The sequence below is a fragment of the Peromyscus leucopus genome, chromosome 18, assembly GCF_004664715.2.
Source record: "Peromyscus leucopus breed LL Stock chromosome 18, UCI_PerLeu_2.1, whole genome shotgun sequence".
Lineage (NCBI taxonomy): Eukaryota > Metazoa > Chordata > Mammalia > Rodentia > Cricetidae > Peromyscus > Peromyscus leucopus.
Window position 1 is genome coordinate 29,383,680 of NC_051078.1, and position 22,132 is coordinate 29,405,811.

Sequence of the window (22,132 nt, forward strand, 5' to 3'; positions counted from 1 at the left end):
GAAATAGTTTGGCAGTTTCTTCCGAACTTAAACATAGATTTACAATATAACTAGGCAACTGTATTCCTAGGCGTTTATTCAAATGATTTGAATACTCAGCCCCACACAGAAGCTTGCACAATAGTACTTAGAGTTGGTTTCAGTAATAATGGTCAAAATCTGGAACCATCAAGATGCCCTTTATTAGATGAATGGATTAAAAAAAAACTGTGATATCCATACAATGGAATATTATTGAATGAGACCCCAGGACCCACATGGGTGAAGGAGATAACGGACTCCTGAAGGTTGTCTTCATATCTTCACATGAATATGGTGTTACACACACACACATACACACACACACAACACACACACATTATAAAAGTTTTCCTTTAAGAAAAGTCAATTTTGTTAATTTTTATTGCTTCCTTGTCATTGAAAAGAAAAATAAAAGTTTGTCTTGTGTATAACTCTATACAATCAAGCCCTCATGTCCATAGTTCCCATGACCATGGATTCAATCAACTTTTGTTAAAAATATTTTTCAAGTGTCTGTATATACAGGACTGGATATTGGTACTTCCTTGTAGTTATTCTCTAAACATTACAGTATAACACATATTAATGTGGCATTTTTATTTCATTATAAGACACCTTGAGATGATTTACTCTATGAGGCATGTGCATAGGTGAAAACACTGTATGAGATTTGGCCATCTTAGAGTTGGATATGGGCAGCAGGTTCTCAGAACAATCCCCTAGTGTCAAGGGTAAGTGAACTACCTCACTGTTTTCCTGCCAAGCAGAAACATCTGTCTGGCCAGACTTGGATAAAACCAGTCTCCCTTTATAATTTTACACAGCAGGTAAATTAGTGGTTATGACAATATTCTACCAAGTGTCTTCTGGCTCCAATGCAGTTCTTCATCTCTCACAAACACCCTTCAGATAGCAAGTCTACTGAAGACGTTTCTACCTCGTTAGAGCATCTGGCTGTGCACCACTGGGTCATGGCATGCTAGTGAGTTGGCACAGTGGTCAGGATCTCCGTCATAGCAGCTATTGGTAAATGGAGCTGGCTGCAAATTTACAAAAATACATGACCATGTGAAGAGGTTGCTTAGGTCCACTCTCAGGACTTACAAAGTATGTGCGAAAGGAGAGATTCTGGCATTAGACTCTTAGTTTGATAGAAAAAATCAGAATCTAAGACAAGAGTACAAATAAATGAAATGATAGCTATCCAGGCACATAGACCACCAAGGAACTGTCTGAAAGCCTGTTAGTATGTGAAAGGAATGGTGAATGACATATATACTCCGGCCATAAAAGAGTCAAATGAAGGACCAGAAAAGGTACCCCAGATGGTGCAATGAGGAGTGGGGAACTCATCCTCAGATGTGTGGCAGCTGTGGGGAGCACAGTCATTGGCTGAGAGGACTAAGGAGGTGGAGGGGTCCTGATAAGGAGCCACATTTAATTCTGAAATGATGAAGGGAAATTGTGGAGTGTATCATGCATTTTCCTAAGCATGGGCTGAAATGTCAAAGGACACACATTACAAAACAACCTTACTGCATACCTGTGATTTCCTGGCTGTTGATGTACAGTGGAGGAAGATTTTTCTAGGCTAATGCACATTCTTCTAAGTGTAACTAACAGTGTAAGTCCTGACCAACATTACATATTTAATTACAATATATTATATTATACATATTATATAAAAATATATATTATATTACATTACAAAGTACAGGCCAATATTACATTTACACACATACACGCACACATATACATGTGTCTGTTTGTGTGTGTGTTACATTAAAAAAACTTCTAGAGGTTAGCAAGATAAGTTAGAAGTAATACCCCTGGGCACAGCCAACTATCCTATTGAGGAAGATTATGGGTTAGGGCTTGTAGGGTTAGGATTAGACTCTGAGCTGTACTTTATTTCTTACTCTAGGGTAATAGTGGTTCATTGTAAAATGTGAAAGAGCGAAAATATGAATAAAGCAAGCCTTTTTCATCAGTAGGTTCCAGATCAGTGGATTCAACCAGTCATAGAAAATGTTAGATAAACTAGTCTATGTGTACTGAACATGCATTGATTTTTTTTCTTTTCAATATTTCCCGAACAATTCAGTATAAAGTCTCTTCACACAACTTTTACACTGTATTATGCAAAACAGTTTACATTTTTTTTATTATTTGTATTTATATTGTGTGTGTGTGTGTGTGCATGAGCTTGTATAGTGGATGTATGGACTCATATGTGTGCTGATTCAAATGAAGGTCGGAATATAGTGTGTTATCCCCAGGAGCTGGAGTTACAGGCCATCATTAGCTACTTGATATGGATGCTAAAAGCCAAACCCAGGTCCTCTTCAAGAGCAGGAAAGTGCTTTGAAACACTGACATATTTTGCCAGCTTCTCTATAAAACATTTTTAGGCATTCACCCGACAATAATATGAGAGGAGAAAAGGGAAGATACTAATAGAGGGTTTGGTAAAAATGAGATGTTTTAGGGTTGGAACATTGCTATGATTACCTGGAAACCTAATATACTCTTGTGTCTATTTTTATGTGCTGCATTTCAAATTTTCCATAAGAAAGTCTTAAGAAATAACTTTTATCAAACAGTATGATAAACGATATCTACTTAGTCAAAATTTGTTCCAGTTACATAAGTACTTTTGCTAAGTTTGAGAAATGTGGTAGTATAAGGATTCGCCGGTCCCACTCTCACATTATTGATGCCTTAGAAAACAATAAGTTTATTAACTCCCTCAAACATTATGTTATAGTTAAAAGGATTAGTGAGCCATATTGACATTTGGGTTTTAGCATGAGAATATGACTGTGTCAGTCATTGAGGTTTATATTACTAGAAAAGAAATGGGAGGTGTGTAAGTGTGGCGTTATTAAGCTGTAAGATGTGGTCTGTATTAGTTACTTTTCTCACTGCTCTGACAAAATACTTAGCAAAAGCAGTGGAAGGTAGGAAGGAAAGGAGAGAGAGAGGGAAGGAGGGAGGGAAGGGAGCGAGAGGAAGGAAGGAAGAGAGGATGGGGTTATTTGGTCCACAGTTCAGAGCAATGCAGTTCATCATGGATGGGAAATCATGGCAGCAGGAGGGTGAAGCAGTTGGTAGTGTTACATCCTCAGTCAGGAAGCAGGGAATGATGAATGCAAACAAACACTCAGCTGGCTTTCTCTGTTCAATCCTGGGCCTCCGAGCCCATGGAACAGTGCTGCCCGCCAACCATTGAGGTCGATCTTCTCGACTTAGATACACTCTTTCTGAAAACACCTCTGTAGACACATCCAGAGTTATGTATCCTAGTTGATTCTAAATCCAGCTCAATTGACAATGAAGAACCCCTTCAGCAGCCTTCTCAGTTCAAACTCTCTCCTTTCAATTCAAATGAACTCACAGGTTCACAACTTGGAACCTGGGGGTTCCTGCCCCCCTCCCATCAGTGGGATTTCTTTTTAATATATTTACCTCGAACAGTGATAGCTTCTTTATCCATACCTGATCTATCCAAATCTTTGAACTCATTTACATTTCCTCAAAAAACTACACATTTCCCACATCTTTCTAAACTCTTTAACTGTAGCTCTAAGAGCAGTAAGAAGTAAACACAATGTCCCAATGTCACAGCCTGGGTGTTATGCCGTCTTTTTTTTTTTTTAGACAAGATTTCTCCGTGTAGCCCTGGCTGTCCTGGAACTCACTCTGTAGCCCAGGCTGGCCTCAAACTCAGAGGTCCACCTACCTCTGCCTCCCAAGTGCTGGGATTAAAGGTGTGCACCACTACTGAACTCTCCCAAGACAGGGTAAGATGGTCTTTCAAAATTCCTGCTTCTGATAATGGCCTGACAGATACTCTAGGCCTGCAGCCAAATTGGATGCCCCAACAATGCTGAGAAATTTCAGATGACTGTCCAGGATGCCAGCTGTCTGTCTATTCTCACAAGATTCCAGAAAGTTGGTTGGTGCATTTCTCATTTTCTCAGGTATTACTATATTCCTTCTCAAGTCTTTGATGGGGTTGAAGACTTATAGTTACAGTTACGATCTTCTCGTATCTTAGCTAGAACATATTAAGAACTAGAGCCGGGCGGTGGTGGCGCACGCCTTTATTCCCAGCACTCGGGAGGCAGAGCCAGGCAGATCTCTGTGAGTTCGAGGCCAGCCTGGGCTACCAAGTGAGCTCCAGGAAAGGCACAAAACTACGCAGAGAAACCCTGTCTCGAAAAACAAAACAAAACAAACAAACAAACAAAAAAAGAACTAGATTCATATTCTTCAGGATAGGACAGCTTTTGGAATAATCTCTGGAACATGCCACTTACCTACATTCTGGACATCTCTGGATTTCAGTAGGTGTCTCTTGTTTGATGTTGTTCACGTTGGTTGTAGTTCCATTTTTGTTTATGTCATTATCCTTTATTGACGTATTAATAAATGGACTGTATTTGATAATCATTCCTATTGCATATAGTTTTGTATTAGGTTAGGACTTTCTTAGATTAAAAGGGGGAGATGTAGTGGGTAGCTGTTCTAGCCATGATCTTGAAGCACACACACTCCCCCCCCCCCCAGAGACACCAGGTGACTGCTACACATGCCCATGACCTTGATTTGAAGTACATCCCCTTAGGGTATGGCCACTTGGGACCCTTAAGATCTGGGATGCCCATGTGCATCACTCTCTTGGCTCCATCATGGCTTGGATGCTGGGACTGACCAGGCAGAGCTTGGACCAGGCAGATCAGCGTGAAACATAGCTAGACTTTCCTGGACCCTATGATAAATCTCCCATGCTGTAGTGAGTTACCCCTTAATAAATTCCTTTGCTCATTAAATAGACTCCATGGACTTCTCACTTTAAATCCACGTTATCAATAATGTAATAACCTAAAGATACCAAATGAGAGGGCAGATTTATGATGGTGCATAAAATTCTTTATTTAGAACAATAAAGTATATGTTTATATAATGTAATTTCAAATTCAAACCTGTATAAAAAGGGTCAGGACATATACCTATTTTAAAAAGTACACATACAGTATATACACATACACATCACATTTTACAACTTTTATTTAATTAAACTTCAGTCATAAACTATTTAGAATAGTGTTGACGTACATTTACATTACAATATGCAAACTCCAATCTATGACTGAACTAGCAATATATCTGTGAAGCCATCTAAATGTCTGAATACTTCTCAAGTCTAGTGACTTAAAAAAACAGTGGCAGGTGGACACAATAATCACACACCAATCCCTAGACTACTGGAAAATAAGACTATAGGAATTTTGATTGGAAAATTTTATTTAGTGAAGTCTTAATACCCTAGAAATTGAGTAAATGAAAATACCATGTTTTTTTTTTTAAACAATTTTCTTTTTCTAAAAACAGGATTATCAGAAAATATTTGGAGATGGCAGTTGTGCATTTACGATGCTTAGTAAATGTTTTAGGATCATAAATATCCACCTTAGTATGGATCACTCCAAAACACACACCTGTTATAAAAGAGGTGCCGTTAATTTTATTCTGACAAAGGCATTTTAAGACTGGCTAGTAGAAGGCAGTAACATGAGTTGTGTAATCAGATTCCATAAATAAATTTTGATCTGAATGGTTACATTTAAAGCCAATTTCCCAGTATCATTCCAAAGATAAACCGGCTTGCTTTAAAACTCGTGTCCTACTTTTCCAATTTTAAATGTAATTTATGGATTATCATTTTACAGATTGGCTCGAAAACATCTCTTGGCATCCAAGATCCTTAGTAGCACCCTACATTTTTTTTTTCTTAGCTTTCAATAAAATGAGAACATTTACATTCATCCTCAGACACATCTCCAAATGTTACATACCATATCTTGCCTCTCTTCCTGATTGAAAATGCACTACCAGTTTCCTTTCCGCAGAGGTGATCCCAAACATTTACTTAAGCAAAGGTAAAAGCCATCTCAAGTGTAAATGGTTATCCAATTCACCCTACTTAAAACCGAGTTTCACTTTTACTAATGGTCCCTATTTACATTAGAAACTAAAACAGAAAGGACTTCTCCCGGACCAAACGCTTATGGAGAAGCCAGAGGTGGGTGTTTTGCCTGGGACTGTTTCTGCTGCTTTCTCTGCTTTGTGAATTGTGTGGCATTAGGGCTCACTCCTGAAGGGTGACCTCAGAGCTTACCCACACACAAATACAAAACTGAGATCCAGACAGGGAGGTGACATTATATCTGTAGGTGGCAAAGCAGAGCCCCCCGACGATTTTTCTCAACAGTCATCTGACTATATCTAACTGTCAAGTTTAAAAAATACATTTCTTCAAGAATGTGTATAGGATAGCTAAGATTCCATATCAGAATTAAATCACAAAATCAACACCTACTGTAGAAACACAGTAGAAACAATCTCGATTCCACCCATGGATTTTTCTGCTCATTTATAACTTCGATTGAATTAAAGAACCAAACTATGCCACACTGTTTTTTTTTTTTTCTAAGCACATGGAAGGTCACTGAAATGTGTTTATTTCTAAACTAAAAGCACAGACTTCATTGTGGATACATACTTTTACATAGTTCCACATTTTCTCAATACTTTTTTTAGTGCAGGTTTGTTACTGTATAGAGAAATTAATTTTTCTCTGATTCATTACAATGTGGCAGTGTGTTAAGTATGTTAAATAACAATACAAAACCCAGAATTGCTCTAGCACAACCCGCAGATCACACAGATAGGATTGTTATAGGCCTGATTTCTACTGAGGAGATCCAAAGCTTTCGATATAATTTGCACTCTGAAGATTTCTTAGATTGCTTTCATTAAAAAGCAAATTTTAAACATTAAAAAAGAGAACTCTTGGGGAAAAAATGGGCCAATGGTAAGGGCAACTTTGCACATTATCTTCTCAGTTGTGAGGTTTTCATAATTTAAGAAAAATATTCAGAACACACATGGAATAAAATATGCAAAGATATGTATTTTTAACTGAAAGCAGATAGGCCATAGTTAATGTCCAAGCAGCTAGTATTCAAAATAATGTTCAGCATTTTCCTATCATTCATGCATTTTATTGAACTTTAGTATGTTAAAAAAAATTGGCAATCCATGTAACTCTCAATGAACCAACATATTTAATAGGCAGGACACATCTTCCACCGTAAACCATATCGGATTTTATAACCTGTTAAATTTGTTTACTCCACACTATTGATGAAGACCATGTTTTTGAGCGTTAAAATCCAACTGCTAGCTGTGAGAACCGATGTATATTTATTGTACTCTCAAGCTCAGGAAACAGCACTGTCCTAAGCCTGAGCAAAATGAAACTGCCAGGTAAATAAATCAAGCCACAAAACTGAGAAATAATAGCAGCCTCAATCTATATACACCTACACCTATGATTTGTGCTAACCTACATCTATTATTCTTCTCAAAGCAAAATCAATGCCCAACAACAAAATAGGCCCTTTCAGGAACTAACCTGATTTCTCGTTTATTACTAATCAGTTGCAGCCTGGGATAGGTGAGGGCTTGAACAAGTTAAGTGTAGTGTCTCAATGCACTTGGCTTCATCTTGTGGGAATGACAGCATTAGAGGAACCTCGGAGCCTTAGATAAGGAACTATAGAAACCATCTAACTCTTTGGCATTAAGAGGAGCAGCAGCCACGTACTGGAGTTGTATTTGGACTAGCTGTGAATGTCAGCTAGGTTTTTTTCATGCACTTTCAAGACAGAATAGAAGCTAGCAGTTAGGTCTCCATGCACCTTTGCATAATTACATTGAAAATGGTTGTCTTAAGGTTTTAGTACAGGGCAAATAAAATTATTACAAGGATTAAGTTAGAATAAAAAGCTTTAAATTTTCTATACATCTAGAGTAGGCAAAAGATCCTTCACCAAAATAAAAGCAAAAGAAAAGTCATTCTTTGATTTTAGTCAATTGTTCTCACTATTAAAAAACAAAAAAAGGACCAGGGGAACCACAATATATCTTGCAAGTTCTGGTTTTTAAAAGCACAATGTTCGTTGTGGAATTGCTGCCAATTTCTGTCTAATATGAGAAATGCTGTCACACATTTTAAATAGCAAACTGACATGCATAACTACATAAAGCTCTCTTTTTATTTCGTTTCATAAACCTTAATGAATATAGTGTCTGATTTTTAAATAAATGGATACTTTAAAGAGATAATGTTACACTGTAAATAACTAATGTTTTCTGAGTCCCGGCATTCTTGTACAAACCCAGTTACTTAGTTTGCAACACCCATATTAGCATAAAGTGTACATTTCTAACCTTAGGTACTACACATCATCATTTATTTTCTCCCATGATTATTTTTTTTTTAAACAATGGGACTTATTACACATTCAGCATTTTCTCCCAAGTCTGTTTTCATATCTCTGTAGTCGTTTCCAACATAAACATGTCACATTATACTTTTGCAAACATGATTTACACACTCTAGGCTGGTGGTCAAGGGGAAAGACCAGCTTCACTGGGGGCCAAATGTCTTCCTTGGCATGCTCTTCCGCTGGTCCATGCCTACAGTTTTCTGCTGTGATGACTGTGCTGGAGAGTTTCCCGTATACCATGGCATCATACTTGAGTTCAGCACTGGCCCTGCTGCCTGGATAGAACCAGTCAACCATGTCCATTTTCCCGGTGGGATATGGTGCACATGGTTTACGTCAGGAAGAGCCGAAGAAGCTTAGGCTCCTCTTGCTAATCACAACTACAGAGCAGATACGCCTGCTCCAAAAAAAAAAAAAAAAAAAAAAAAATACTCCCCATGGCTTTCAACTCCATACAGTGGCTGATGCTATGGAGTTATTGTTTTTAAAACTGTTTTCTACATCCCTTTGTGAGGAAAAAAAAATCCCCCCCTGCCCCCACTATCCAGGCTGAGATCTACTTGCAGAGACCAGAATTAATTACAGGCTGCAGGTTGTAACTGAAGAACAAAGCTGTGTGGTTTTTTTTTTTTTCAGCACTTAGACATTTCTCAAGCCTTGCAAATGGCGCAAGTGGACTAGACACGTGTTCTCTTTCCCGTCATCACTTGCAAAACCTCCAGAGCCCTGCTCCATATAAATTCTTCTTCTTTGTAGATGATGAATTCAGTGCCAGTTTTGCCACTAAACACTCAGCTCCAACTTCGGAATCATCCACACACAGTCATGGGTAGCAAGAACAGATACAGATGAGGGCTGTCACTTGAGACAGAATAGGCATGTGTTTAAAGCTGCTTCATTTATGAAGCAAACATGAACTGTCACCAGCCTGGAGAGGGAAAAGAGGAGAGGGATTAAGATGTGTCTTCCTGCCTTCTTCTCCTTCTTAACAGCTAAATTCACAACTCCCATATAACCCTGGAATGAGTAACAGAGTTAATAAATGTGTCACATTTGAAAAACTGGTAGAAATTTTTTTTTTAAATCAGCTCTGATGATCAGCCACTGTCTCCTTGGGAAGACATATTATCTCAAATGATCTTATTTATGATCCGTTGCCCATTTCTTCTCATTAGACTAGAAGCTCTATAAGGTCAGATGACTTATCTATTATCTTCATTGTTGTGGCACGACTCTCAGAACAGGGCCCGGCATGTAGTATGCCGTACACACAGCAAATATTCCTTGGATGTAAGAATGGATAAAGTTCACTGCTTCTCTGTTCATGATAGCAAGAAAATGGAGCCAGCCTAGGTGTCCATTAAACAGGTGGATGGATAACTAAATGTGATGCCTATACACAATGAAATTTTATTCAGCCATTAAAAAAAGGGAAATTACAGTGTAGGAAAATGGTTTGATCTTGAATGTATACTATTAAGTGAGGGAACCCAAATTCAGAAAAAAAAAAAAGATCAAACAATGTGTGGTCTTCTATACACACACACACACACACACACACACACACACACACACACAATGCATACTCACACACACACATGCATGCTCACACACATACACACACATGCACACATAAATGGGTTTAAATGTGAATAAAACCTAAGAAGCTATAAAGGAAACCAGGAAGGACAGAAATAGGTGCGGAGGAAGGATGGGTGTGGGGTGGGGAAAAGGACATAAAAGAGATGTGGAAGTGGAAGAAATGATGGGGGCGGGGTGGGGGAGTTGGCTGTTACAAGGTGAGGACATGCTGCTTATTTCATAAGTATGCTGCAAAAATCCAAGGTAGCATTGTAAAAATAATTGCATTTTTCCCCCTATGGAAAAACAGCTGTAAATGACAGAAAAGTAGGAGAAATGAGGAGGCAGAGAACCAAAAGGACACTTTGTTCAAAAATACTATAATAAGAACATTGAAAATTAAAAATAATAATAAATGGGTAAGTGGGCTGGGGAGACAGCTGAGCTGATAAAGTGTCTATCAGTCAAGTATGAGAACCCGAGCTGGTCACCAGAACCTATTTTGGAAATCGTGTGTGTGTGTGTGTGTGTGTGTGTGTGTGTGTGTGTGTGTGTGTGTATTTATGTATATTGGTGCTTTCTTTCCACACCAGAAGAGGGCATGGGATCCTTATGGACCGGTTGTGTCAGATACCATTATTGATAATTGTTTGATCTTGAATGTATCTTGAATATCACACACACACACACACACACACACACACACACACACACACACACAGAGAGATATGCACATACATACATATTATATATACATATATATATATATAATGTGGTGATATTTTATTTGTGCTGAAATGTGACATTTTATTTATATGTTAATAAAGTTTGCCTGGAGATCAGAGTTCATAGTCATAAACAGAAATCAGGTGGTGGTGGCACATGCCCTTAATCCTATCACATGGCAGGCAGAGTCTCTGTGTGGTCAAGGACACAGCCAAGCGTAGTGACACACATCTTTAATCCCAGTACCAACCATAGAGACCTGGAGGTCTGTATAGACAGGCAGTGACAAGGAAGTGATGTGGCTGGGCTTATAGTCAGTGAGAAGGCAGAACAGGAAGGCAATAAAGGTGCAGGTTAGACAGGAAGAGGCTCTCTTGGGAAGCTATGGTGAGGTGGTGAGCTAAGGTTAGTTGGCTATTGCTCTGATCTCTACAGCTTGCACCTCTGTATTTGGCTCTGTGCTTCTTATTTAATAAGACTGTTTAGAAATTCATTTAACACACACACACACACACACACACACACACACACACACACACACTCACATATGGCCATACCAAAGCCCATTTCTTTGCAAGCTAATAAAAATAATATTTAAATTTAAAAAAATCCAGATGTGGTAGCATGTACTTGTAACCCCAGCGGGGATGGGTAGATCCCTGGACATCACTGGCCAGCCAGCCCAGATGAATTGGCAATCTCCAAGCTGATAAAAGACATTGTCTCAGAAAACAAGACGGATGGCACCCAGAGAATGAGAGTCAGAGTTGTTCTCTTGTCTCAACATGCACACGCGCACATGAACACACATGCACAAAGAAAAAGAATGAATAAATTGATATCCCGTGACTTTCATGCCCCCGAACCACCACTTATCTCAGTCTGTGACAGGAGAATGAGCAATCTACATAGCTTTGAAGTTCTCTAGCATACAGCATAGTAGACAGATGATGAGCAAAGAAGGTCTGAAACCCAACGAAGTGTCTGGAAAGTGCAGAGGTTGGGCCAGGTGGAGTGCCGTAGGAGACAAAGAGCTGTACTGGTGGAGAACCATAGTACCAGCCTCATGCCTGAGCAGCTCCAGTGTTCTGGCTGGCCTAGCTAGTTCTGAGCCATCTCTTCTCCCAGCTTAGGAAATCACAGCAACAGGTTCTCACTCAGTATTTCTAAACCAAGGAAGAACTGCTGAAATGCCTCATCACACTCTGAGGAATTCACTTGGCCTCAGTATAGTTTATTGTACTTGGTGAGACGCGAAAGGCACACTTTGTTTTCCTTTTTCAGGGCTGGTTTTAAACCACTGAATGCTCAGATATTTCTGCTTTCCAGTAATTTGGGAAAGCAGATTTAAATCCATACAGATAAATGAAGAGAGATTAAAGGAAAACTTCAAGAATATATAGATTTTTAAAAATAGAGCATGGGCAAGGCAAGCAAACTGGAATAACAAGAAGCAATGAAGCTATGCATAATTCAAAATTCTAGCATTCATTAAATATAGAGAAACCGGGTTGGAAATCTATTTTGGATTTTTGTCCTTGAGTCACTAAAGCAAGGAAGAGAAAACTGAAGGCTGATGACAATTTTTCCATCAAACAAAATTACAATTTCTTGATAATGATTTCTTGGATCTTGCAACACATCCATGAAATGGGTACTGTGATTCCATCACTATACAATGACGTGTCACTTAATGATAGAGATGCAACCTTACAAACAAGTCGTTGGGTGATTGTGTTGTAGAAACAGCATAAGGTCTACAAATCTAGATGGGCTAACATGCCACACAGCGAGGCTATATTATAATGGCGGCATTATATTACAATACCACTGTTACGTGTGGTACACTGGCTGAAACCTCAGCATGTCCTCTACGCCCGCGTCTGAAAACACGGAGGTTAAAGGATTCTAAATCATCCAGGATGCTAGAACTAGTTGCAGAGCCAAGGCCTGAACTCAGGCCTAACCTAACCATTTCTAATCGTTTGCTTTCTAATGCAGAAATGAAAGAAAACTCACAGGGAAGAAAAAAAAACAAAAAACAAAAAACAACCCCTCCCCAAGCCCAGACGTTTTTAGAAAATATCTCATAAAGCAATCAGGGTCCTCCATGACTGGTGACCTTCCATTTCTAAGCCTGCACCCTACATGTCCAGGCATGGCGTGAGCTTGTTTTCATATCAAGTCTCAGATCCCTTTCTCCCAGTGCAGCTCAGATCGACAGGAAAATTTTAGGGCGGGCTGTTTTTAACCTCCTTCCTTTACGGCTTTCTACTCCTATGTGTGTGTGTGTGAGTGGATGTATAAATATGAATTATAATATATATATTAGATTAAAATATATTTCATCAAAAAAACTTAATGAAATTTTGAGTTATAATTGAGGCAGAGCAGGATCTTAGTTAGCAGTGGCTAAAGTGATTCATGAAAGCGAAACTACACAGATGTTGAAAGATCTTTTGAAATTAGAGTAATTTACTTTCTACTCTTACCATGGTAAAGTAATTGAAAGTAATTAAATGCATGCTACAAGCACACGCTCTTTACTACTACCAGCCAGCAGCCTGAGCCTCCTCTCGGAGCCAACAATGGTTTTCCCAAGGTGTCCAGTAAGAATCTGTGTAGATAACTCTCAAATTCCCATCGACAGTTCTATCTCCAAGTGACCTCCATACCTTGAGGTCACTCTATGTGGTAACTTCTCAGAACTATCAATATCCATCAAGAGCTCTCTCTTGACCTCAGACACCCCATTTCTTTCTTTCTTTTTCTTTCCTTTTCTTGGTTTTTCGAGACAGGGTTTCTCTGTGTAGCTTTAGTGCCTTTCCTGGAACTCACTCTGTAGCCCAGGCTGGCCTCGAACTCATCTGCCTGGCTCTGCCTCCCGAGAGCTGGGATTAAAAGTGTGCACCACCACTGGGCCCCATTTCTTTTAACAGCACCATCATCCTTTCTGCCTTCAATTCCCAATCATCACTGACACCCATCAAGTTGTCCAGTCCACCAGTAAAGATTGGATGATTGTTCTACTGTGATGTCTCCAAAGTGGTCCATTTTTTTTTTTTTTTAATTGCCACGGCCTTGACCCTAGTTCTCATTCTCTCCCGCCTGAATGGAAGATATTTCTCCTGGGCATAACCTCTCTCTTCAGCTCAAACCTCTGTCCCCTGGGCCATACCAATATCTGATGACTTTTCCTAAGCCTCAGCTTTCATGACATTGCTAACACTTTTCCAACCCCTCAAACAGCTTTTCGATTATCTAATGGAACACAAGCTGTATTCCTAGAATTCAAATGTGCCTTCAAACTGATTTCCACTCTTCCCCCACCTCCACCCCCACCCCGGCATTGACCCTGTGTGCCAGATGTTGTTATGTCAACTTGACACAGGCTAAAATCGTCTGAGAGGAGGACCCTCATTTAAATGTCCCCCATAAGAACCAGCTGTAAGGCATTTTATTAATTAGTGATTGGTAGAGGAAGGCCCAGCCCATTGTGGGTGGTTCAATTCCTGGGCTGGTGGTCCCAAGTTCTGTAAGAAAGCAGGCTGAGCAAGCCACGATGAGCAAGCCAGAAAGCAGCACCCCTGCACGTCCTCTGCATCAGTTCCTGTCTCTGGGTTCCTGCCCTGTTTGAGTTCCTGTCCTGAATCCTTTTGACGATGGACAGTGATTAGGAAGCATAAGCCAAATAAACCCTTTCCTCCCCAACTTGCATTTTGGATCATGGTGTTGCATCACAGCAACAGTCACCCTAATTAGGACGCCCTGTGTATGTGACTTCCGTTTCTACCAGTTGTATGGCTTTGTAATGGCATGCACTCTGAGCCCTTGCCATCTTTGTTCAGGCCATGAGAAGAAGTATCTACATTTACCCTCTCTATTGCTAATAAAATCCTACCCACCGCAGGGCAGTGGTGGCGTACGCCTTTAGTCCCACCCAGCACCCGGGAGGCAGAGCTAGGTGCATCTCTGAGTTCAAGGCCAGCCTGGTCTACAGAGTGAGTTCTAGGACAGGCTCCAAAGCTACAGGGAAATCCTGTTTTGAAAAAATAAAAACAACAACAACAAAAAACAAATTCCTACCAATCATCAATCATTTGATGCATCTAGTATACGTAAACATCACCTCTATCAATCACAGGACCAAGTCTTTGCTCTATTGCCGGTGATTTCTCCTCCCCTTCAGATAAAAGAGATGGCCTGTGAGTGGGCCTGGCATAAGCCTAAGGGGTGCTGTCCACATCAATATCTGGGGTTGTGACAAGTTCACAGTTTCTACATTCAGTGGCCTCATCGCTTACCTTTTGGTAGTGTACCCTTTGCACACTCCATTAGTTATTTCTGAACTTTGTAAACTTCCTTACTTCAAAATATGACTCTGTGTTAGTGCCTTTCGCAGGCCACAATTAACACGAGCACACAACTAGGCTATGCTGCTGTGGTTGCACCAATGTACCTTTCACAGTTTGTTGGAATAACACTGTGAGAATTAAAAAGAACACAATTTCTCTCTAACGTACCAACATAAATCAAACTTTTAAAGCAAGTTATCTTTATTTCATTTCTCTCTTTTAAGCTGTATTTCCATGCAACTCCTGCCGTTGTGTGGGTCATTAATATCATCTCGGTGACAAAGTCAAATTCTAGTGTAATATATAATTTTTCATCTTTGATGCCAAATAAACACAACTTTGACACTTTAAAAAAAAAAAAACTTGTTTTGTTTCCAGCTCATTATTTAATTCCTTCCACATTATTTCCTTACTTTTGGTCTACAAATTTTATTTTCTTCGGAGAATTAACTATTCGGTGTTTTCCCTTCTGCTTCGTTAAAATAACTTTAGCCTCACCAATGCATTCGTTCAACAAACTTTCATCAGGAATCCCTATTATCCTTGCAATGTGCTCTGTTCTGGGAATATGGCGTGAACCAGAAAGACTCTGTTCCTGTCCCTGCACGTTACAGGACTAGTGGAAGTATGTGTAACTCCTCTGATTATGTTTGTTCTAAAATGTCATAAATTCTTTTCCTCCTAAGTAGTGGCTTGTTTTCCCACCATCATAATCCAAATGTCAGAGAGCAAATGCCACAAAATCCCAACCACAGAATTGAAGAACTAGGTACCAAGACAGGATCCCTGGATGCACCCCCAAACCAAACAACAGTAGATAGCACCTGAGCTTTTAAGATGCAATTAACCCCTTAGGGCGAGGTGTGTGAATGACTGGCTTTAAGGAAGTGAATGGCAGTTGTGAGAAAGACACAGTGATGTTTGTGCTGGGTCTAGAGGAAAGAGAAAGGGGTTTCTAGGAAGAAAAATGGTTTCAGCTTAGAGAATACAGTTTTTTTTTGGGGGGGGGGAGGAGATTCCATTTCCTTATCATTTCTTATATTATTAAAGAGGGGGAAAATGAGCCTTGGGAAGCTGGGATGGGAGCAGATAAGAACTATACTCATGCTCTGCGCGTGGCAGTCAGGGGGATGGCTGACGGCAAAATTCAAACGTATACGGAGCAATTATTATCTCATGGTTAAGTCTGGTTGTTAAAAATGGTCTTTTATACCAATCAAAGTGAGTTACTAGAGCAAGACACAGAGACTATGACCCAGGGTCCCCCCAGGGAAGATTCACTCTGGAGAGATAATTTTGGAATCTGGGGCAGAGTGACAGCTGGAAGGACAGTGTGACCTATAGGGAAAGGAGAGAGTTCAGCTGACACTCTATCTGAAGTAAGAAGCAAATGGTCCTCTGACACGAAGGTGTGTTGGAAGAACTGAGGCTCTGGGGAGAGAAACAGACATTCCCACTAGCTGTGGGAAATGTACATACGGCCCAGAGAGCAATTATTAATGACCAGGTACCGGAAGTGAAAGTGAGTCAAAGGCTGAACTGATACTGGCTTCAGTTGATGGCTTTCTGGGTGTCCCACCAACCACGTCTCTACCCGAGAGCCGGAAAAGTAGATAGCATGAGAGATAATGAACATCTGTCCCTTCTTGCCTTGCCATACTCTCCTTTCCTGTACAGTGTCCCCCACCCAAGCCACACAATCACATCAGGTATCTGTTCTTGGTTTATGGAGTCAGTACACCAAGCAGGCCGGCACCAAGCGACGTTTTGCCTTGACAGTTTTGCTCTGACTAGAAGACACTGATTTTTTTTTTTTCTTTAAATGGTAGGAGAATAGTTTGGGGTTTTCTCTTTATTAAATATCTGCAAATGGGTCACTGGTATTTGATAATGGTCACTCCTAAATAAAATTGGTTGTATTTGTTGTTTCTTTATTATTTTATTTTATTCCCAATTTGCTCTTTTCCTTTTACTCCAAGTCAACAATCAATGATTAATATTTTATGTCTCTCCCATCTAAAACGAGCCCACCAGAGTGGACCAAGACTCCCTACCTTTCAAAAACCCGAGAATCCGCCAGTGAGAGACACACAACTCAACTTTGTAACAACTTCAGCCTACATTTAGACATCAGTGCCATCAAGGACAGAACAATAAAGTTTGTTTCTAAATGTTGGCCTTTAAGATCTTCTACGGTTCTCGCCAGGTTCTTGCAAGCTCCTACCGCTGGATTTTCCAGCAACTGCAACTTACCACTGTGCGAAGGTAACAATGTTGATACATCCACAATTACACCTCTTGAAACTCTCTCTCCTTTTGTTGCAACATACTGAAAAACAACAAGAAAAATCCTCATTTGCTTCTGGGCAGATTCTGAAGTACATCACCAGCTGGGCATTGTGAGACGCTGATCTAGAAATGCAGTAAATACAGTAGCAAAAAAGTGGCTGGGCGGGGAGGGGATAATTCAAACACGTAAGAAGCTTATCTTCATGTCTGTCCTATAGGGAAGAGAGATGACATTGTCTCAACATCATCAGCTAAAATAAGTTAATATATATATATATATATTAATATATATATATATCGATAATGTTTATATGCTCTGTGTGTGTGTGTGTGGTGTGTGTGTGTGTTCATGTGTGCGTGTATACTGACAGACACAATAAGCGATAATACCATGCTGAAGATTATAATTGAAGACAGAGAAAGTGCTGGGGTGAGAGGTGAAAGAGTCATCTGGGTCAGTTATAGTAGATTGGAAAACATTTAAAATAATGGTTTTGTTTAGCTTTAGATAAAAGGCTAAATAAACTGGGCACAGTTAAGGGCTGCAGAAACCAGACTGAAGGAAAAGTTGTATTAAGGCTGCAAGAGAAAAGTCATCTGAAGTGTTCTGAACAGGAAGTAGCATCACAGAGATTTACGAAGGAACACGACAAAGAAAGTATTTACAAGAGCTGGTGAAAGAAGATTCTGAGATAGCAACTCAGGCAACAAATAAAGACAGACAGCAGACACCGGTGGAAAAGGTTATCTCCAATGAACGCAGCCGTCTGTGGAAAAGAGAACACAGGCAAATGTGCCTCCAGAGACAGTTACTCCACAGGGAAAGGCCAGGATTGAGGGAGGTCAGAGACAGCAAAAGATCTGGAATACACTGCATGGCAGGGGCGGCCCCACAATGAACAAAGATGTTCACGCTCATGAGCATGCTCAGCAGGAGAAATGGCGACCCCAAGCTCATTTGAGCACATGGTTAAGCGAGCAAAATACCTTATCTCGTTATCTTCTTCATTAATCTGTATATTTTCAACTGCCCTCGTAAGACTTGACTGTTTCTTCTGGGAAAAACAAAAACAAACAAACCAATGACGTGTGCTGTAGAAACAGCAGTGACCGCCGCAATGTTTTGAGGACAGTGGTCTTCACTTGTACCATCGAAGGCAATTAACGGCTGTCTCGAGTACTTTTTCTTTCTTTTTTTAAAAAATAATTTATTTGGTTTTATTTTATGTGCATTGGGGCGAAGGGCGTCAGATTCCCTGGAACTGAGTTACAGACAGGTGTGAGCTGCCATGTGGGTGCTGGCAATTGAACCCAGTTCCTCTGGAAGGGAAGCCAGTGCACTTAACCACTGAGCCATCTCTCCACCTTCCTCCCGCATCCTGTCCTTCTTCTTAAGCATGCAAAATCTTTGTATGCAATGAAAGCTATGCAGGTATTATCAACTCAACATTTTTAGGCTGTTCTATAAAAAGTAATCAAATTAAAAAGATACTTCTTAAAGCCAAGTCACAATGATTTAGCACGTTCAAAATTTTAGACAAGCTGCAATAAGAGAACAAAAGAGGTAGCATTCGAAATAGCAGCCACATAAAGACACTTCTGCTTGGCTTTTAAGTACAAGCATATGATTCTCAATATATTTTCTCCCTTTTCCTATTTAATTCAGACAATTAAACTGGGTCCCACCCCTTAAGTGTGCATTCTCTGTTCCAGGATTGCTCCAATGCATGATGAAGAACGATGGAAGTTTTTCTAAAGCTTGAATTTCATTGAGGCTCTATGTTATAGTAAAAATGATTGTCACCACCTCCCCCCAACCATAGAAGCATTTCTTGGAAAAGAGTAGTATATTAATCACATGTATATATGTTTATATAGTATGAACAAATATGTAAAGTTGATGATGGGGTGGGAAGAAGAGCAATGCTCACCTTCCAGTATAAGGCTCCAAAAGCAAAGCCAATTACAAGAGAAATGAGAGCCGGCAACGCCATGGCTGTCCATTGGAGGCCCGGGTCTTCAGGGGTCTTTGCAGCTTTCCCTATAATTCAAAGAACACAGTGGTGAATACAGCTGCTGCCTGCTAGAGGTCTGCCCATTAGGCTGTGGTTGTTCCCAAAGGTTTCCGTACTGATGTAGACAATCCTTTACAGTTTTCAAAGAGCAGGCTTTTCTGTTGAATTTTCTTTTTGCAAGCAGTATAAATCCATATAACCTCTAAAACATGAAGGCATTTAAAAAAAAAGAAAGAAACTTAACAGGCAGGAGACTTCCAGTGCTTAAGGTTCATGCATATTTGGAATACAGGATTGATATATTCCTGGGCAGGAAAGATTTCTACCATCAAGCAAATCTCTCTTCTCTAATCAGTTGCCCAATATTATTTAGCTTTCTCGCTCTTTAGCATTCCGACCAACCCCCCAACTTTAAAGAGCCTTGCAAGGTGGATCAGATCCTGCATGCATTCAGCTGGGGTTAGTCTGTTGCAGACAGTAAAGTATTAAATGCATGCTGCAGATACAGCACTTTAAGCGGCCTTAAAATGATGACGATTCTTTGCTCATTCACAACCTCAGTACACACAGGGAAATGGGATTTTTTACTTTCTACATCAGAAAGTTTAAAATGACCAGAAGAATGACTGTTGCCACCACTGTCACCCCTCTCAAGATAACACCTTAAGGACAAAAGCAAATGGAACTGACAGCTAATACCTTCCCTGATCCTGCTTCACCTTTCCTTGAGAAGCTGCAAGTAGTTAAAAAATATATACCAATAACGTTTATATGGTGTGTGTGTGTGTGTGTGTGTGTGTGTGTGTGTGTGTGTGTGTGTGTGTTTGTGTCTCTGTGTGTGTCTGTGTGTTCAGGTGTGTGTGTGTACTGACAGACATCATAAGAGATAATACCATGCTGACGATTATAATCGAAAACAGATAAAGTGCTTAGGCGAGAGGTGGAAGAGTCATCTGGGTCTCTTTCTCCCAAAGCAGAACTGACTCTGATTTTCCCATAGGACTCCTTGCGAAGAACAACTTAGTTACTTGGAAACCTTGGCACATTTGCTAGCCTGGAATTTCCTTTCTAAGAAATTAGAAATTTCCAACAATTACAGGACCCACATTAAAATAGGATCAAGGTAAAGTGATGGCTTTTTAGCTAACCTTATAACAGGAATTTGGTCACGAGGTCAGCTTCCAATTACTTCTTTAGCATCTGACACCCCTCTAAGGGATTACTACAAAGGGACAGATCTACTGTGTATGTAAACTCTTGCTGATAAGGGGAAAACTCAGAGGTTTAATCTAAATGGTAAGAAATAAATCATATCTACTATAATGAGAACAGGAATCGGCTATTTCTCCAGCATGTGTAAAGGACGGGGAGGGAATTTCCTAATACTGATTGCTGTACTTCCAACATCATGTTCACTTGGGAGCTCCTCCTGCACATGCATGGGTTAGAGGGGAAGCTAAGGTGTGGGTGTTCAGTACAAAATGCAGGGATTGTGTGGAGAGTTGTGGGAAGGGGTGCCAATCACTTACATAGTAATAAACGACTTCCTCAAGAAAAAATGAACAGTTCTCTGGCCTGCTACATCATACAGCCTCAAGACAGACATGTTTTAGGCATCCTAGGTTGGGGACCAATATGCATTTCTCTCTCCAAAACAAAATTTCCCTTGAGTTACAAACAGATTGAGTATAACAGAAGCAGTGATGTACATCTATAAATAGATTAGATAGTGTAACTGTAATTCTTACTTGCTAACTGTTTTGTTATATATAATTTTACTATGTTAAAGTTAAAACTTTCATTTTTAATTAAACAGAAAAGGGGAAATGCTGTGGGATAATGCTTTTGTACACTGGTTTAATAAAACGCTGATTGGCCAGTAGCCACGCAGGCAGTATAGACAGGATAAGTAGACAAGGAGAATTATGGAAGGAAGAATGCTGAGTCAGGTGATGCCAGCCTGCCATCCAGAGATCAGCATGTAATGGCACACAGGTAAAGCCACGGAACACGTGGAGAAGTATAGATTAACAGAAATGGGCTGAGTTTAAGTCTAAGAACTAGTCAGTGGTAAACATGAGCTAATGGCTGAGCAGTTTTAATTAATATAAGCCTCTGTGTATTTACTTGGTCTGAGCGGCTGTGGACCAGGAGGGACACACACACACACACAAAAAAAAACTTCAGCTACATACGTCACAAGCAATTTTACCACTTTGGGAATTTCAGTATCACAGTTTACAAATAAATAATTAAGCTGTGTTTGTCTTCCCTTTGAAGGACAACCAGCTATGGCCACCACTATCTACTGGGACCATTCACCCTAGGACGATTGTAGACACAAGTTGTGCAGTCTAAATGCAACAACATTCCTTCTACAGGAAAGGAAGAGAGAAGGACCGTAAGACAAGGGGAAGAAAAGGCATGAGTGATATTCCTTTTCCAGAGGTCAATGTTACTTTTGTTATTTCACACTTGGAAACCAGGCCTCAGTTCCCCCAGGTACACTAATCATGCCAATCCTTGCAGAGAGAGAACAGCTTTATCGGAAAAGGCTCCTTACACTAACTCCAGGGAGGACTTCAGCACCTCCATCGAGGCTCTCCACCAGAACTGGATGCCTCAGGGCCCACATGAAGAGTATTTGAACCAAAGCCCATGCATATAACAGAGCTGTGCTTTCGTACAGAGACTGCCTGCCAAGACTTTGCAGGAAAAGAGAGCCGATATAGACAGGATCTGAATCATCCTCAATCCCTGGGTAATAACTGCATGGATTGTAGCT

At 40.1% G+C, this 22,132-nt stretch overlaps 1 protein-coding gene across 4 annotated transcripts in view; it reads right to left on the reverse strand.

The window, feature by feature from the left end:
• Window positions 1-5,761: 5,761 nt before the first annotated feature.
• Window positions 5,762-22,132, reverse strand: part of Kitlg (KIT ligand) — an 85,458-nt gene continuing 69,087 nt past the window's right edge. For 3 of the 4 annotated variants that reach the window (XM_028889980.2, XM_037196794.1, XM_028889979.2), the window contains 4 exons: window positions 19,264-19,373; window positions 18,320-18,387; window positions 17,297-17,372; window positions 5,762-9,309 (listed from right to left, as the gene is read on the reverse strand). In XM_028889980.2, the coding sequence (XP_028745813.1) occupies window positions 17,333-17,372; window positions 18,320-18,387; window positions 19,264-19,373 (218 nt within the window). In that variant the 3' untranslated portion in view covers window positions 5,762-9,309; window positions 17,297-17,332. Of the gene's footprint in view, window positions 9,310-17,296; window positions 17,373-17,395; window positions 17,545-18,319; window positions 18,388-19,263; window positions 19,374-22,132 lie in introns of those variants that run through there. The other variant, XM_037196793.1, reaches the window with a different exon arrangement.